General features: G+C 38.6%; 1 protein-coding gene across 1 annotated transcript in view; it reads left to right on the top strand.

Moving 5' to 3' along the window:
- Nmd3 (60S ribosomal export protein NMD3) overlaps positions 1-20,119 on the top strand; it is a 140,627-nt gene that overhangs the window by 28,779 nt on the left and 91,729 nt on the right. Inside the window, exons 2-3 of the mRNA XM_090385310.1 lie at positions 8,628-8,762; positions 15,912-16,005. Of these exons, the coding sequence (XP_090241436.1) occupies positions 8,628-8,762; positions 15,912-16,005 (229 nt within the window). The remainder of the gene's footprint in view (positions 1-8,627; positions 8,763-15,911; positions 16,006-20,119) is intronic.

Here is a 20,119-nt window from a genome sequence, read left to right as displayed (position 1 = left end):
CTGAGTCTCTTTCTAATGGCTTTGCATAACTCAGTATACTCAATTTTCTCCCTGTCAGTGTTTTTCTTGCTCTTCATTTGTCGTCTTTGGTTCATCATGACAAGTGTTTCTTGACTAATTTTTTCTTCTTTGGATTTCTGTTTCCCTATAGGTTTCTTGGGCTTTATCACTTTCAGAAAGTTGTAATATTCCTCGTCGATATTTTGGTCCTGAGCAGTCTGCAGAAGCTCAAACTTGTTCTTAAGTTCCAGTACATACTGCTTTTTCTCCTCCTCTGTTATTTCAAAGACCTTTGTATTATTTACTCGAGTCAGTTTTTTCCTTTCCTTTCCTACATCTATATCAAGTGTACATCTTACCATTCTGTGATCACTTCCAACATTTACCTTATTCAGGACGGTAACATCATTCACAATATATCTTCTGTTAGTGAGGATGAAGTCGATTTCATTAGTTGTTAATCCATTTGGACTCTTCCATGTCCACTTTCTGTTCACCCTTTTCTTGAAAAAAGTGTTCATTACTGACATTCCTTGAGATTCTGCAAATTCCACAAGTCTTTCACCTCTTTTATTTCTTTCACCAATTCCAAAATTTCCTATAGTTCCTCTTTCTGCGCTGTTTTGCCTTTTTCCAACCTTAGCATTGAAGTCCCCCATAATAATAGTGTAGTGGGTTTTCTGCTCATCTAGAAGACTCTCAATTTCAGTGTACATTTCTTTAACCTCTTCATCATCATGGCTCGATGTTGGTGCATAAATCATTATAATCTTTAGCTTGTACCTCTTAGAAATCTTGAGTATTAGTCTTGACACCCTTGGTGATGTACTTTTGAATTCCAAAATGTTGTTTTTAAAATCTTTATGGACCAGAAACCCAACTCCACCTTCACTCCTTTCACTGTTTCCATTGGTGTACAGCAGATTTCCACTTGATAAACTTATAAGTGATTCATTTCTTCTTCTTGTTTCAGCCAAACCGATGATATTCCAATTCACATTTTCTAATTCCTTTTCCAGCTCTAATATCCTGTCTTCACCGATGAGTGATCGTACGTTATAACAGGCCAAGTTCAATTTCCGTGCATGGCAGCCTGGTCGTACCCAGAGATTCTTAGCACCCTCTGCTTCCACTCTGATCCTCTCGCTGCCGTAAGAGGGAGAGTGAAAGCTGCTGGGGACTGAGGGCCATTTGTATTGTTGTGCTCTCATTGCTGGAGGGTTTGGTCTTTTCCTCTTCACGCCGACCAGGCGTCTTGAAGAGAACCACTCTACACGTTCGTTGCCACCTAAGTGACATAACAGGGCTTACCATCGAGAAGGTGTGCATGAGTGGATTTTAGGGAGGCAGGCCAACCGGACTTCTCCTAAATCTTCTGTAATAGAGAGATATTGGATCCATCAGTGTTTTAGGCTGAGTGTCTGATACCACACAGGATACCTGTTCCCCTCTAAGCCCCGTTGTAGAATAGATGGGTAGAAATTTGCTTTTAGTTGGTGGGTGCTTGATTGCTGAAACCAACATTCCATCTGTCAATGTGGAAGTTGATAACATAAATAAATTCAAGGAAGAACTGGACAAAATTTTGGGGTTAATTGATGGATGAAATGGCAAGGGTTTTTTTTTTTTTTTTTGGGTCTATGCTATATAAGCTTGCTTTCTTGCATCATATGCCTCTACTAATGATAATGCTGATATGATTAATAAGTTTTAGGGTGTCATAGACATTCTTTCAGATATGCCAAGTTGTGCTTGCTATCTGGGAGCCTAAATCACTGATAGAACTGATATTTGGGTCACACTCAAGTCAAGTGGACCTAATTTCAGCAAACTCCAGTCATTCTGTGATAGCCAAATCCTTTGCATGAACTTCACAGAGGTGGGACTATTAGTAACCCTGGGTAGGACCCCCATGTGCAAGTCCTGAAATACAGCACCTAATGACTACCTAGGTTCAAACCAACGTAAGGAGGGATCAAGGTGTGAAGCCGACACCACATGGAGGAATGCTCTCCCTCTGTTGTTACGAGGCAATACTGGGTGGTAGATGACCCCCCTCATCTCTTCCATCATGCAGTATGATTGATGTCTATTGAGGTTATGATGGGCATCATGGCAAGATCCAATCTTCCTTTCATTTCAAGAGTAGCTCTAAATCAGTTTTAGCAGGCTGGTCACTAGATAGTCCACTGGACTGAAACTGTTGGTAACTTTCTAGGAGGCTTCCTGATCAGCTAGTGTATAATCTCGGACTAACTCGTACTAAACACACTACTCAGACTCCCTCCAGATAGTGACTGGAAGGAGTCAGAGTCACTATCTGGAAAGAGTCTGTATGCTGTGTATTCTGGAGGCATTGTCGAGGCCATGTTATGTCAAGGATTTGGGTATATTCTTACCATGTGTACGCCATATCCAAAAATTTTATTACTTCATACAGCATGTCCTCTCCACCTTTTCTTACTATTGAATCCACCATGAATTGTCAGACTAATAGAACAAATTTATATGCAAAAAGATCTAAACCTCTCAAATGGTTTCTCGTCCTTACACAAATATACGTAGTCTCAGTTTTAATCTTGATGTCCATATCCATTTACATTCTGCCAAAACCCATTTACTTTTTCTGACAGAAACTCAACTATTGGTTGATTCAATCACTTTTCATCTCGGTTGTACTTGTAAAGGTGGTACTTGTGCATGTCTGTTCAGATATTTCCTGTCAGAGACGGTAATCTGGAATCTCTTCTTTCCGATCTTGCTTAAAATCTCTCTACCACATCTGTTGCCTCTGTCATTCTCCCAACTGCACTAATCACTTGGAAAACTGATTTTCTCCAGTCCAACTTTTCTAACAGTGATGTAATTTTTCTTGGTGGGTTTAATGATCACAACTCCAACTGGCTTCTGTGTTCTAGTCACACGGACCCAGCTGGTCAAGATGCTGAGTGTTTTGCAATTACGAATGACCTCACACAGATTGTATACTTACCAGAATACCAGACAATCCTAACCATGCAGCCAACACACTTATCTTTTTTCTTACAAACAACCCTTCTTAGTACCCGATCAAGGTGAGTGGTCCTCTAGGCACATCAGATTACAATTTGGTGATGGTCTGTTCTCCAATGTCTAGAAAGGGAAGGAAAGTAAGAAGTATTGTGGATGTAGAGGAAGCAGAGTGAACCAGGCTAGTTTGCCTAGTCCTGACCACCAATTGGCAAGCAGGCTAGTGGCAGAACAAGCCCATATGGGTTTCCACGACTTTATATTCTTTGTTGCTCTCCAGGTGATGGTGTTCCTGGTCCTTTGGAAGGTCATTCTTGTAATCATTTGACTTTGTAGATCTTCATAGAGCGGACAGTCAGGTATCAGATGTGACAAAGGCAGTACGGATTCTCAGTGATTCCTAAGGATGTGTGTGAGTTTGGCTTTGATGGAGCCAAACTCCAACATGGTTTTCCCTGGCCTGCATACAACATTCCTTCTGACAGGAAGGAATGTTGTATGAAGGCCAGGGGAAAACCATGTTGGAGATTTAAGTTAGTTACACCTTGTCTACATAAACACATTTCTTTATTTCTGTTTTGGTGGAATTTGTCCATCTTGTTTGCCAGGCCTGCTGCAAGCGAGAGGTGAGTCATCTCTTCTCTGCTTTTCGGTTGTTGGCAAGTTCTGTGGTAAAGTTTGGAGTCTAGAGTGCGTGTTCCCCTCAAAATGCTATGTTCAGCTAAATACTGTATAGTATTGCAGCTATTACTCTGAAACAATGCACCATTGCTCTGTTTCTGTTTGGAGAAATTTGTGTGTTGCATCAACTATATTTCCTGATTTTAAATTTCTCACCATTTGCAACCAAGTGTACATGCTTTCTAAACACTTAGCACATTTGTGCATTTTCTACTTTTGGCTTAAATGTGCCCAGTCAGAAAATCTTCTATCACATAAAAGGTTGAAAATAATTTTCAAGGAAAACAGACATTATTGGAACTTTTTGAATATATCAGCCATCTTTAACACCATTTGCCATTTTCCTGACATAATATCGTATTCAAAAGGATCTTTTCTTCTGGTCAGTAGTAGAGTGATCAATTTTCACTTGTACCGGACCACACACTCAATTGTTAATGTTCTCATCTCATCATTTAATTATTTCAGCCATGTAGCTGCATCCTCAACATTGAAATCAGTGTTGATTTGCTTCAAGACTGAAGCGATTCATTTTCCATCTGCAGCAGATGCCTTCTCAATTGGTGGATAAATTAATAAATTTTCCTAATCCACCTGCTCTTCATTCGTTTCCACAATTTTTTTTGTTGCTTTTATTGAATTCACAGAAAACTTCATCTTCCTTTTCTGGTAACTCTGTTTTATTTGAATTTGAAGAGGTGATGGTAGGATCGATATCAGTTTTTATATATTTAAAATAAGTCTCTTATTGTTGTCTTGTAGTCTGCTCTTTATGCAATTTTCTTTTTAGTTTTTCATTACCACTTAAATATTTTTTTCTGTTTTGATCTCGCTCTCGGCTTGTCATGATGGATCCTCAATCAATTTAAATAAAAATATTGATATTTATTTAGTATTCTTAATACATGCACATATATGGAAAGAAAATTTAAAATATATATTAATAATAATAAAAAAAAAAGTCTGAAAAATGTGTAGAATTAGCCAAAGGCTTATTGGGTGGATGTGCATCCTAGTATTTTTTTAAGGAACGATCCCAAGCATGGGAAAGGCCTTGTACTCGGGACATTTCAGAGTGCAGGGTTGGGTGAGGTTGCACCTACTTCAAGCTGACCCTGCCTGTCATATCTCCCAAAAATGATTTTTCTCCTATGCTTATCTTCAATGGCACTCTGATTGCACGACATCATTAGCATTAGTAGAGGCATACGGTGCAAGAAAGCAAGCTTATGCAGCATCAGCCAAAAAAAACCCACTCCTATTTCATCACTCCATTCGTTCCAAATGCCTGTCCAGCTCAGCCTTAAATTTATTTAGACTATCAACTTCACAACAAAACATGGAAGTCTGTTCCACTAATCAACCACCTGCTGGCTAAAGGCAAATTTCCATACATCTATTCTACAACTGTCTTACCTCAGTTTGAATCTATGCCCCCCCCCCTCAGGTTCTTAATCTGAGCAAGAGGAAGAATCCCATCAGCATTCTGCTTGCTCAACCCATTCAAGGCCTTATACACCTCAATCAGATCACATCGCAGGTGCCTACTCTCCAGGCACTGCAATTTGCGGAACTTAAGCCTTTCTTGGTAAGAGCACCCCTTTGTTGCCCTTCTTTGTACTTGTTCTAGAAACTACATCCTTCCTAAAATGAGGCCTCCAGACCTGTACATAGTACTCTAGGTGGCCTGACCACTGCTTGTACAATGGGATAATCATCCCCCTGTCCCTTCTAGCAAAATTCCTATATATCATTGACAAGACTCCATGACCTGCCCTGGCAGCCCATCTGCACTGCTCAGTGAACTTCATATTTGACTGCACAATTACCCCCAGATTTTTTTTACTTTTCACTACCCTGAGTGTTGTACCACACAGTTGGTACATCTCTCTTGGGTTATTGCTACCCATATGCAGTACTTTGCATTTGTCAATGTTAAACTTCAGTTGCCACTTCTCAGCCCATTTGCCCAACTTATCTAGATCCAGTTGAAGTAGCATACTGTCTTTACTGTCAGTAACAACCCTGCCAACCTTTGTAATCATCAGCAAACTTGGACATTAAACCTGATATATCTTCATCAATATCATTGATAAATATACAAAACAACAATGGGCCCAACACCGTATCCTGGGGAACTCCACTAATAACATTTGACCATGAAAAGTAGTGCCCATTGATTACCACTCTCTGTCCTCTCCCACTTAACCATCCCTTTATCCATTGTAGCAGCTTACCCTTAATGCCATACGTCTCCAATTTGTACAGCAGTCTTCCATGTGCAACAGTATCAAAAGCTTTTCTAAAATCCAAGTATATGATATCAAAATTACTTTTGGCATTCAATTCCTCTTCATGGGAAGGTTTTAGGTTCAATTCTGATTCCAGTGCCTCACCTATAGAAACAATTCTATAACTTTGGAACATTTCCAATCATTTTCAAAATTTTAGGATTATTAAAATACAGTTGATTCCGGTTATTTGGCACACATTGGGACTAGCGCATTTTGGCCTGATTAAGTGGCTGCCACTCTCAGTCGTCTCCCACTCAACCATCCCATTATCCATTGTAGCAACTTACCCTTAATGCCAAACTTCTCAAGTTTGTACAGCAGTCTTCCATGTGCAACAGTATCAAAAGCTTTCCTGAAATCCAAGTTTTATGATTTTAAATTATTTTTGACATTCAGTTCCTTTGTGACCACATCATAGTATCCAATCAAATTGGTCAGACAAGGCCTCCCTTTAACAAACCAATGCTGTGTCTTAACTATTACTGCAGTCTCATCTAGATGATCCTGCAATGCTTCTTTAACCTGTGACCCCATTATTTACCCCGGAAGACAAGTTAAACTAACAGGGCTATAGTTACTTGTCACCTTTTGAACCCCCTTTGTGAATTGGTGATACATTTGCACACCTGCAGTCCATGGGGACCTCACCTGAGTCCAAGGAAGCTCTCATAATTATGGTTAAGGGTTTGCTTACTTCCTTTGCTGCCTCCATTAATAGATCCCATCCACCCCAGTTGCCTTCCTTATGTTTAACTTCAACAATTTCTCCTCCAGTTTGCTCTTGGTTATTACAAAATCACTTAGCTCCCTGTTAGAGTTTAATAAACTTCTGGCATTCCCCTCATTTAATAACTCCTGATGTGTGAATGTAGATGCAAAATACTCATTCAGTTTATCAGCTACCTGAGCATGATCATCAATAGTCAACTCATCTATGTTAAGTGGTCCAATCTGATTCATCCCTTCCCTTCTAGAGTTTACATAAGTAAAGAACTCTTTGCTGTTTTTTTTTGCATCCTTTGCCAAAGATTTCTCGTAACCTCACCCTCCTTTGTGACTTGATTATTGACAAGCTTATATCTGCCATAAACTTCTGTGTCACCTGATAATTTATATGCATCCCATACATTTTTCTTCTCTGCCATGAGTAGCACTTCAAGCTCATCAACGTTATTAATTATACTCCTAGCATTCGTCTACATGCACCTGTTTCCACTCTTAGCCAACCCAACACAGCCCATATATTTATTTGTACCACTATGACTCCCAGCAGTCCTGGAAATCTCCATTGCCTTGCTTTCCATGCTGCTCCTCATTCTAATAGCAGTGCAAGAATCACTTTTGCCTCTGCCTGCAGCCCCTGTTTTTCCCTGCCTAATCATATTACCCTGGGGATTACCCTGTTTTCTAATCTCTCTTGGCATAAGCACATTACAAATACTGCTTCCTCTGCATCTAAAAAACTGGGTTTCCTCTTTCACTCTTGGCATTACTTTTCTTCCAGTCAGCTGTTCACTCTGTACAAATCACAAATCTGTCCTATCATCGAATTTTGTTCCCACATCTGGAGCAATGCCCTCAAAACCTCTTTCAGGCTTCCAAATTCCATTCAAAAGAGGGCAGTTAGGCCCTCTTTTGAATGGAACTCATCTCTAACAGAGTCTCTGTGTCATAGACGTTCTGTTTCTGCTGCATGCCCTTTCTATGAATGCTTCCATGGGTACTGTTTTTCTGAATTGGCTCTTATAATTCCTACCCCCCCCTTCTCTCTCTCTCTCTCTCTCTCTCTCTTCCAAAGCAGTCCAAGCACATGCTGTAACCAGTTAACATCCTTTTAGTGTCCCGCTTGAAAATTGCAGAACGAACCTTTCTTCTGCCTTATTTATTCATTCAGCTTGTATTTTCTGGAACAACCTTCTGCCGTTTGTATTTTCTGAAAATTGCAATCTACAAAAATTCAAGTCTAATGTCAACAAGATCTTCTTTTGTCTTCTCGACCTTCAGCCATGCACGGTACTAAGTAGTACTATAGGTTCTAATACTTCTCTCATTTGGGGTTTTCAATTAAAAAAAAAATTCCGGATGCTGAAATTTTGATAGCTGGTTTTTGTTGTGTGACAATGCCCCCCCCCCCCCATTTTGTGCTTGTTATGACATTTCTTACAAAACACACTGCACTGTATAGTTCAACCATTCATCCTACTCTCCCAATCTAGAGTCTGACTTCTTCCTCTTTTGTAAGGTGAAAGCTGCTCTCAGGGGAAAGAGATTTCAGAATGTTGAGGACATAAAGGAAAAACTAACTGCCGAACTGGAAATTATCTTTGAACACCTCGCTGACTTATTTCAGAGAATGGTGTAATAAGTGCATTCAATCAGGTGGTGATTATTTTTAATCAAATAAAACCTTTTTGAGCTCCTTTACTTTGTGTTTTTTCATTTAACCAGTTCAGGAACTTTACTGTCACCCCTCATATGTAATATTTAATAGAATGTTAATCCTGTTCCCCTCTTCAACCACGCATTGGAATTATTTAAGAACTGTATATGTTTGTATAAGTAAAGTTAATTGACACCAAAAATTTTGTTTTGATCTCTTTATATATTTATTTATTTATTATTATTATTTTTTTTAATTTTCAGCTTATGTTGTCAGTGTGGAACTACCATAGAACCTAATCCTGCCAATATGTGTGTGGGTTGTATTAGAACACAAGTTGACATTACTGAAGGAATTCCCAAACAAGTAATGATTCACTTTTGCCGAGGATGTAACAGGTATTTAGCCTATGCAATGTGCATATATATATATATATATATATATATATATATATATATATATATTATTTTTTTAATGAACTTAATGTATTAGTAATTATGTTCACATTATTAGCACATTTTTTTATACTTATCTACACATTTTCATGAAAAACTTACTCCACAGGAGTTCACTGCAATTTGAATACTACCTGGCCCTCAAATTCAGCAGATTTGCTGATAGAAGGATTAATATACAGGAAAGAAAGTGTGCATGAGGGAGCACAACCTTGAGAAACACCACTAGTTGGAGTTGGGACCATCATATTATTGTCATGTTAGTGAGAGTGGACAGAAATGAAACTGGCTGCCAATTACAGAAATCTGACAGATAACTATTGCATGTGAGATTTTAAGCAAAATTTGATCATAAGCCTCAGAAACAGACAAAAATTGGGATTAGGTGATTCCATGTCAAGTGGCCTAATTTTGAAGATGGTCCCTGCTCGACCATCTTCAATTTTGTTGAAACTTAGTGTAGATGTTTAAACAGGTTTCCAAAGAAGCTGTGCAAAAATTCAGTTCAAAATATAGTATGCTTGAAGCACCAGCACCTTTTTTGTGGAGGTCACTTATGTTACGCAAAGCAGATCACAAATTTTCAGTTTTAAGTTGCACAACATGAGAGGTAGTGCTCTGAAACTTGGTATACCTAGTTAACTTTTGGCAGAGAATGCAAAACGTTTGTTGTCCAGGCTCAAAAACCTTCACATTTTTTACAGTGCAGTCTAAAACTGGCACCAAATATTTGTCGCAACAAATTTAAGCAAGACTTTTGAAAGTCATAACTTTGGACATTCCACTTACCAACTGCATGAATTCAGCCTAACTAAATATCAGCTCTTATACTTGTTTTCTGGCTGAGATATTTTCCTTCAAAGATTGACTCAAAATTTGACCTATCTTTAGGGGGAAAATATTTTAATGTGGGACACCTTCAATTTTCTTGTTTTTTCCACCATTGGAAAGAGCAGGTTTTAAGCAACAAGAATCATGATTTTTTGGTTTTGTGTCATGCTAGTTAAGGCCTAAAAAATTGCCTTAAACATTTTCCACATAATATTTGCATACTTATTTGATGGTGAAGTTTCACATCTCAATAAGGACAGAACTATTGCATTTACAAGAGTGAACCCATGCACAAAAAGATCTGTATTTTTTACAATGGGGTGCAAATGGCAAGAAAAGAAATTGTATGGGTTTCTTTAGTGCAAGTTCCCAAGCCTGAAAAGTGGTCTATATTCAGGATTCCAAGCATAAAGATGATGTTCTATTGGTTTCTAAGCTTGAAAGAAGTTATAACTGCAACAAAATTTATTTAAAACACAATACAATTTGAAATATGTGAGTGTGAAGATATTGAGTCACTGCTTCATAATGGACTGTAATTTTTTATTGATGGTTGATATTAGTACTTCAGGCAAGCTATATTGGATATGGACGTGTTAAGCACTTCCTTAAAAGGTGCCACCAGGACCAAAGTCCATGTGTGCTAATTTCATTCACAAAATTTATTACTACCAAAGATTATTTATAAATTAAAAAAAAAAAAAAAAAATATATATATATATATATATATATAAAACATTTACAATAAAAAAATGGGTAAATATAATATGTTACAATATTTACATTTCATTCATACAGTAGAATGAATTATATTCACAATAATTATTAAATTTACAATCTAAACAATGATATTAAAGGCAAGTTATATTATCGTTCCTTGTTGCTGTTTTTGGAACTGGAAGCTTGGCAATAATTTGTTGTTCAGGAATCCAGCAGGCCAGTGAAATGAGCAAGCTGCATCCATGAGGATGCATGAAATTTACCAATAAGTCATATTCTTCAAATGAAATTTCACAAATATTTCCAATCCACAATTATTATCATAAATACAGGCAATGTATTGGCCAGGTTGTAAATTAACAATTGGCACATATTGAATATTGGTTTCACTATATGTAGATTAGAGCTAGTCTAATCTACATGAGCTCACAAATTGTGTGTCATTTGATACTCTGCAAATACAAATCTGTCTTGCATCATAGGAATGAAGTGATGATTTTCTCTTGTTCCAGCATTAGTATGACCGTCTGAATCTTTTCTCTTGAAATGGTCTTACTTGCTCAATTTCCTCTTGAGAAACAAAACAGAATTTTATTCCAGTCACATGCTTGTCACAAAATTCAAACATGTTTCTTGGTGTCAGGATTTGGTTTTCAATTGGGTGTTGGAGACTTGCACGTGCTGCCAAACGTTTTATTGTTCCACCAATTCCATCATGTGGTGACTTGCCATGGCTAGTGCCAAAGAAATTCCATTCAGCACTGATATCAAAATCCTTCTGATGATGACACAAGTTAATAAACTTATTGAAATTCTTGTATTGAGCTGCAGAACCATCACTGAAGTATTAAATATGCCTGATTTCTGTGTATGTGTATGAAACTCTTCAAATATTCAATTAAGTTGGTTAGAAAAACATGCACTGCAATTGTGTCATGTCGAAGGCAGTCACTGATTATGCTGAAACTTATATTCTGAAGTTTAACATCCTTGTAATAAATGACAAATGGATGCAATATATCCTGGCTATTCTCCCATTGGAACCCTTGAACAGCATCTTGCACAACAAATGAATCATTTTCTGAAAAATCCATCAAGGTGACCAATTCTCCTATCATTAGGCTTTCCTTTGTTGACTTCAAATGGTAGCTTTGATGTTTAGCAATGTAGCGATGACAAGAAGGGTTAAATATCTTTGTACTGAACTCTTCAATAAAATCTTCTGTTGTTAATTGCTTTGTGTCCAGTGTATCTCAGTCAGCGTGTATCCATTGCTTGAATTCGGTAATATCTTCTGGTCCATTATTTTCAAAACTATTCTCTAGAAACTTTTTAATTCATCTATTCCTGAACATTTTTCATACCGATGAAGCATACAATCTTTTGACTCCAAATCACAGATTGTTTTACCAATGAGAACCTTGTAATCTTATTCAACAGGACTTGCTGCTAGCATTAGCTTGACATTTTGATGGATTGTGCATACACATACAGAATGTGTTCCTGGTGCACCAACTGTGACATGCCACTTGGGTTGAAGTTCACAAAATTTAGAAAATCCAATGTCAGATCCATTTCTATCTTTTTTTTTTTTTTTTTTTTTTATGAGAACCCCAAACACGAGAGGTATTAGAACCTATAGCTTAGTACTGTGCTTGGGTTGGAGGTTGAGAAGACGAAAGAAGATATTTGTTGATATTGGACTTCAACTTCTGTAGATTGTAATTTTCAGGAAATACGTATGAAGGAAGGTTGTTCCAGAAAACGGCAGTTAAATGAAGAAGATGAAAAGTTGGACAGTAAATGGATGTTGGCTGGTGGCAGCACGTGTTCGGACTGTTTTGAAAGAGAGAGCGGGAATTATAGAAGCCAATTCAGAAGAACAGTGCCCATGGAAGTATCTGTAGAAGAGGCATGCAGCAGAAACAGTGCGTCTATGAGAAAGCAAGTGGAGAGACTCTGTTAGAGATGAACCATTAATTAACCTAACTGCCCTCTTCTGAATGGAATCAAGAAGCCTGAGAGAGGTTTTGGGGGCACCACCCCAGATGTGGGAACAATATTCCATGGCAGGGCGGATTTGCGATTTATACAGAGTGAGCAGCTGTTTGGAAGAAAAGTAACAGCGAGAGCGAAAGAGAAAACCAAGTTTTTTAGATGCAGAGGAAGCAATATTTGTAATGTGCTTGTGCCAAGAGAGATTAGAAGTCAGGGTAATCCCCAAAAGAGATATATCATTTTGCCTAGAAATCGGAGTGTCACTAACGATATGCATAGGAGCAGAAGAATCCTTTTTGCGAGATATAAGACAAGATTGAGTTTTAGAAGGGTTGAAATCAACTAAGTTGTCTTTGCCCCACTGGAGAATTACCTGAAGATCGGCATTTAAGGAATTGGCAGCAGATTTTCGAGAACTTGAAGCTGATTGAGCTGGACAAGGTTTCTCAAAATGGAAAGTTGAATGCAATGTGCTATCATCGGCAAAACTATGGATAGGATTTCCAGTCAATGGAAGAAGGTCATTGATATACAAGAGGAAAAGAGTGGGGGAAAGAACTGAACCTTGGGGGACACCGGCATTAGTGGAGAAGTTAGAAGACAGAGAGCCATCTACCATCATTCTCAGTGAGCGATCAGAGAGAAAACTGGATAACCAATTACTAAAAACAGTTGGCAAACCATAAGATGGAAGCTTGTTTAGAAGACCTTTATGCCAAACACGATCGAAAGCCTTTGAGATGTCAAGAGCAACTACTTGTGTTTCACCGAACCTTTCCATTGAATTAGTCCATAAATGGGTAACATAAGCCAGAATATCACCAGTGGATCGACACTGATGGAATCCATACTGGCAATCGTTGATCAGGTGGAAGGTTTCTAGGTAGTTTAAAAGTTGGCGGTTAATTGATTTCTCCATTACTTTAGAAAGAGTAGAAGTAATTGCAATGGGACGATAATTGGATGGGAGGGATTTGTCACCCTTTTTAGGAACTGGCTGGATATGAGCAAATTTCCAAGCAGAAGGAAAAACACCTTTGGAATAAGAAAGTGAAAAAAGGCGGCAAAGAATAGGAGTAAGTTCAGGGGTACAAGTTTTGAGAACAAGTAGAGAAATGCCATCAGGACCTGGAGCTTTCGTAGCATTAAGATTCATCAAAATCCTTCTGATATCCTTTTGACGGAAGACCACAGGAGGCATTGAATGGAGCGTGTTAGGAATGGTGGGAGGTGTTTTACCAAGGTCATTAATACATGAGCTGGAAGAAAAATGGGATGCTAGCAGGTCAGCTTTATCCTTGGCTGAAGTGACAACAGAACCATCTGGTTTGGACAGAGGTGGGAGCAGAGATGGGCAAAGGTTTTGGCCAATAGCTTTGGCAAGAGACCAGAATGCTCGGCTACCATAAGGGCAAGAAGCAAGTTTTCTACTCTTAGCCTGTTCAAACTCTAGTTTGGACTGATTAATAACTGCTTTACAATTGTTGCGAGCTTTGGTGTAGGCAGAAAATGAAACTGAAGAATTAGAAACAAGCCAATTACGATATGCAACGTTCTTCTCTTGGACAGCCTTAGCACATTTATTGGAAAACCAAGGTTTAGATAAAGGACGAGATTTTAAAGTGGAGTGTGGGATAAAGGATTCCATTCCTGCAAGAATAATTTCACTGACACTATCTGAGCAAACGTTGATATCAGAAGTTTTGAAACAGTAATCAGACCAAGAAAAAGAAGAAAAGAAGTCTTGCAGGTCATCCCATTTTGCCTACTTGTAATGCCGAACAATACGAGGTTGGGAATAGCCATGAGATAAAGGTTCCATTGGAAAAGAGACAATCACCAAGTTGTGATCTGAAGTGCCTAAAGGACCTCTCACTTCAACCTTGTACTTAGAAGGGTTGTTTGTGAGAAAAAGATCAAGCGTATTGGCTGTATGATTAGGATTGTCTGGTATTCTTGTAGGTAAATGAATAATCTGTGCTAGGTCATTAGTAATTGCAAAAGCCTCAGCATCTCGACCTGCTGGGTCAGTGTGACTAGAAAACGGAAGCCAGCTGGAGTTGTGAACGTTAAAATCACCAAGGAAAATTACCTCACTGTTAGGAAAGTTGGACTGGAGAAAGTCAAGTTGCAAAGAGAGGAAGTCAAAGAGCTCCAAGTGATTAGTGGAGTTGGGAGAACGGTAGAGACAACAGATGAATTTTACACAATGAGGTAGAGAGATTTTAAGCCAGAGAAGATCAAAGATAAAAGATAGGAGATTCCAAATTGCCAAGTGTCTGACAGGGAATATCAGAACAGACATATGCACAAGTACCACCTTTGAGGGAAAGGAATCGTACAGCAAATAATTTGGACATCTGAGATGAGCAGTAGTTGAATCAACTGATAACTGAGATTCAGTCAGAAAAAGTACATGGGGTTTGGAAGACTGCAAGTGGAAATGGACATCGTTGAGATTGGAATTGAGACCACGTATATTTGTGAAATGAATTAGGAAGTCCTTGGGAGGTTTAGATCTTTTCGCAGATAAGCTTGCTCTATTATTTTGACAATTCATGGTGTATTCAATAGTAAGAAAAAGTGGGTGGGACATGTTGTATGAAGTAATGAAATTTTTGGATATGGCGTACATGTGGTAAGAATATACCCAGATCCTTGACATAACGTGGCCTCAACAATGCTCCCCGCATACACACTACTCGGACTCCCTCCAGTCACTATCTGGCAGAGTGGAGGTAGCAAGATTATACACTAGCTGATCCGGAAGCCTCCTAGAGAGTTACCAATAGGTTTGGTCCGGTGTACTATCTAGCGGCCGGCCTGCGAACACCGTTTTAGAGCTGTACCCTCGAAATGTAAGGAATATTGGATCTCGCCACGACATTCATCATAACCTCAAAAATCATCAATCATACTGCATGATGGAAGAGATAGGGAATTGTTGGCCGGAACTTAGCTCTAGAGACTAAACATGGGTTCCACCACTTCAAGCCTCCAATAAGCAAAGTGGTGGTATTTCACCGGTTGATGAGAGTCATCTACCACCTAGTATTGCCTGGTAACATAGAGGGGCGGCGTTCCTCCATGTGGTGTGGGCGCCACACCTCAACCCCTGCTTACGTTGGTTCACACCTGGGTGGTCACCCACCATGTACTTGTGCATGAAGGTTATACCCAGGATTACTAACAGTCCCACCATCGTGAAGGTGCAAGCAGAGGATTTGGCTGCCACAGATTATCTGCTCTATTATCTTCAAACAGCACAATTTGCTTTTTCTGTCTCTTTCTGATCCATGACTTAACTAATATGACAAAAGAACAGGCTGTTCCTTTGTCATATTAGTTCTCCTCTCTAGAAAGATATGTGCTTTTAAAACCAAATTACCTTTTATGGAATAAAAATGATTAAATAAAACTTAAATGAGTTAATAAAACCTAATTACTCAGTTGTCATAACTTTGTATGATTTCCTTTTGTTCCATTTTTGTGATTGTCTTCCTAGTACAAATAAATGTTTCACAATATTTTGATAATTAATAGATACCTTCAGCCTCCTTCCTATTGGGTCCCTTGTGAATTGGAATCAAAGGAAATGATGGCTTTCTGTCTAAAGAGACTACATGGGCTTAGTAAGGTAAGTGAATACTTTGAATATATATTGTTTTATAATATTCTAGGAATTTTGGTCATTCTGTATTTTAGAAAATCTAAATCAGTTGTTGAATCTATATTTCGTCATTAAAGGAAGTATGGTTACATTTTTGATAAAATGCCATCTGTAAAATGTGGGATTGGTGTGGAGTAGCTTTTTAATAGGTAATGCATAAGAAAATATGAATGGTCATATTGTGATGCCTGGTCAACACACTTCCATCACTGGTAGACTTATAGCAAAGAACTATTCCTATTTCAATATTGTACATACCAGAAAGTCACTGTGTTTGTGTATAGGGGTGGTCCAAAAATAATGCAACACAGGTATTTGAGAGAAGACAATGATACTGTAATGGAATTACATGAAAATCAAGGTACATATCTATACCATACGATATAATATGTGGTTATTAAATAATGAGACCACGTGTGCAGCCACTACACACCAAGCGCCACCTGTGAAACTCGCATTTTCCCAGTGTTTGTCACACCAAACAGACTCAACATTGAATTTGCCGCTTATGTCAACTGTCTGCACTTCCTTAGATTTTTGTGTTTCTTAACTAACAGCATAACCCCTCCTCCCTTCCTACCTTGTCTATCCTTTCTGTACACATTGTACTGCCTAAATTCCATTTATGCACTGCTTATATCTGTGTGACACCATGCCTCTGATATCCCAACAATATCTGTCTTTGATGCCTTGATCAGCACTTCAAATTCATCAAATTTATTTACTACTAGCATTGGTGTACATGTAAGTATAAATGCACCAATTCTTACTCTTAGTTACTCTAATGCAGCCCATAGATAAAGGCATTAATAGAAGCAACTACATTCCCCTTTGCCTGCTAAGTGCTTTGTTGTCCTTGAAGAGGTAGGGCATTTGTGGCTAAATTCCTTTCTCTCTGTCTCTTCTCTTCCCCTCCCCCCCCACATATTTTTTCAAAATGGTCACTTTTCTTATTAAGGTATTTGTCCCATCATAGAATGAGACAAATTTATTCGTACCCTTCTGGAAAAACTCAGGGTAACCCTAACAGTCAACAATGCACTTTATGTTGAACATGAATATCTATGTTGAAGTACTTGCTAGAAACAATGCCACTTTAGGCCCAGATGTATGAAAGGCTGAAGGGGCCAGGTCTCGACCATAGTGTGGATCTAACAGCCCCTGCTGATTGTATCAATTCCTACAACCTGTATAAGCAACATCACAGCAAATTTAAGCAAAATCACTGCTGTTACAGGTTATCTTAGTGACAACTTTCAAGATTTGGATAAAAGGCATATTATCCAAAATCTAAATCTCACTCCTTATCATAAAACTAGTCAATTGCCCATTATCGATAGAAAAACTGTCTCTGTGAGGCTAATTATCTTGTTCAGCAATAGCATGATGTGAACATGGTAATGGATCACTTTCTGTAACAAAATATAGCCAGTTCACTTAAATACAGTATTCTTTACCACTTGACACTAAGACCAGTTTTATCTCCAAATGATAACTAGTGATGAAGTAAGCACAACAAATAAAACCACATATCCTTCCCATTTTAAAAACTCGCTTTTCCTAAACAGCTGCATTTTTCATTGAATGCCTTCATGTCTCATAGCTCCAGTATGTCATATAATGCCCTTTCCTGTTTGAGTCTGTAGGTGCTCACAAACAAAATGGCTGACTTGTGAGTGAATAATAGTTTACAACAAACTGCTTCATATTGTTGAGATTGCTTGTCCACTCTTCTGTAAATGAACAGCCTATGATACAAGGTAAGTATAAATTCACTTTTTAAATTCTTTTACTAATTGTGCTCGGATAAGCACAATTAGGAAGCTTTAATCATAATGATATAGGCATCACTGCTTACATGTGCTAGAATTTATTATTGCACCTCAGTCAGCTACTTAACGTATAAGAAACAGTACATTATTGAATTAATTCTATTACCACTACCAGTATTATTAGTTACATATGTAGGTGGTAGATGACTTTCATCAACCAGTGAAATACCACCACTTTGCTTATTGGAGGCTTGAAGTGGTGAAACCCATGTTTAGTGTCTAGAGCAAAGTTTCCGGCATACCCCTCCCCCCATACTTCTCCTTCAACCCATGCACGGTACTAAGTACTATAGGTTTTGATACCTTTCGTGTTTGGGGTTTTCATAAAAAAAAATATATATATATATATAAAATGATTATATTTATATATAAATATTCGTCTACATGCACAGAAGTAATTATCTGTATTACCTTATATGTGTATCTATCATAGGAATAATATATATTCACATTTGTCTGATGATATGGGTCAAAGTAATGCTTGCATGCATCCCAGGAGTTACTGTTTTTGGCTGCAACAGCCAGTATTGGCAAGGTGTGCTTAGAGTATTGGTGATTTGAGCAAGCAGGAACCTAATTAGCATTAGCAATAGTAGAGGCATACGATGCAAGAAAGCGAGCTTATGCAGCATCAGCCAAAAAAAAAAAAAAAACCGCTCCCATTTCACCCTTCCGTTTGTCCAGCTCAGCCTTAAATTTATTTAGGCTATCAACTTCCACAACAAAAGATGGAAGTCTGTTCCACCAATCAACTACCCGCCGGCTAGAGGCAAACGGCAAACTTTCACAAATCTATCCAACAATTGTCTTTCCTCAATTTGAATTTATATCCTCTCAGGTGATTATTCTGAGCAAGAGGAAGAATTCCATTAGCATTGAGCATGCTTAAACCATTCAAGACTTTATACACCTCAATCAGATCACTTTGCAGATGCCTGGTCTCCAGACACTGTAATCTGCAAAACGTAAGCCTTTCTTCGTAAGAGCAACCCTTCGTTCCATTCACTAATCTTGTTGCCCTTCTCTGTACTCGTTCCAACAGCTCTACATCCTTCTTAAAATGAAGCCTCCAGACCTGAATACAGTACTCAAGGTGTGGCCTGGCCATTGCCTTATACAAGGGGATAATCACCTCCTTATCCCTGCTAGAAAAATTCCTTTATATCATTGACAAGACACCACGAGCTACTCTTGCAGACCATCTGCACTGTTCAGAAAACTTCATATCTGCCTGCACAATTACCTCCAGGTCCTTTTCATTCTCTACTGCTGTCAGTGTAGTACAAGGAAGTTGATACGTTGCTCTGGGGGTTGCTGTTTCCCATATGTAGTACTTTACATTTGTCAATGTTAAACTTCATTTGCCACCTCTCAGCCCATCTGCTCAACTTTTCTAGATCCTGTTGCAGCAGCGTACTGTGATTAGTGTCCTTAACAACCCTGCCAACCTTTGTATCGTCTGAAAACTTGCACACTAAGCCAGATATACCATCATCACTATCATTTATAAATACAGAAAACAACAATGGTCCCAACATTGAACCCTGAGGGACTCCACTAATAGCATTAGTCCACGAAGAGCAGTGTCCATTGATTACCACTCTCTGTCTTCTCCCACTCAACCATTCCTTTATCCATAGCAACAATTTGCCTCCAATGCCACATTCTCCGATTTGTGCAGCAGTCTTCCATGTGCAACAGTATCAAAAGCCTTTCTAAGATCCAAATGTATGATATCAAAGTTATTCCCTGCATCCAGTTCCTTTGTGACCACATCATAATATTCAATCAAATTGGTCAGACAAGACTTCCCCTTAACAAAACCATGCTATATCCGAGCTATAACTGAAGTCTAGATGATCCTGCAGTGCTTCTTTAACCAGTGCCTCCATTAATTTCACTGGAACAGAAGTTAAACTAATAGGTCTATAATTACTTTTGTTGCCCTTTGATCCTCCTTTGTGAATTGGGGTCACATTTGCACATCTCCAGTCCATGGGTACCTCCCCTGAGTTCAAAGAATATAATTATGGCTAAGGGTTTGCTTACTTCCTTTGCTGCTGTTTGTTTGTTGTTGTTTGTTTGTTTGTTTAGGAGCATTAGCAACTAAGGCCATACTGCTCCCGGATATGCGGTGGTCATTCCCTGACCTTTCCACATCCTCCGTATTTGGTGGTGTCGGGCTCGAACCCCGGTCTAATCAAGAAGCGTATGCTACACACTGCTGCTCCTTCCCACCTGGCTACGGA

The sequence above is a fragment of the Mastigoproctus giganteus genome, chromosome 11 (genome assembly GCF_048544385.1).
Source record: "Mastigoproctus giganteus isolate SK-2022 chromosome 11, ASM4854438v1, whole genome shotgun sequence".
Lineage (NCBI taxonomy): Eukaryota > Metazoa > Arthropoda > Arachnida > Uropygi > Thelyphonidae > Mastigoproctus > Mastigoproctus giganteus.
Note: the sequence above shows the minus strand (reverse complement) of the source record. Positions and strands in the feature narration are given on the sequence as shown.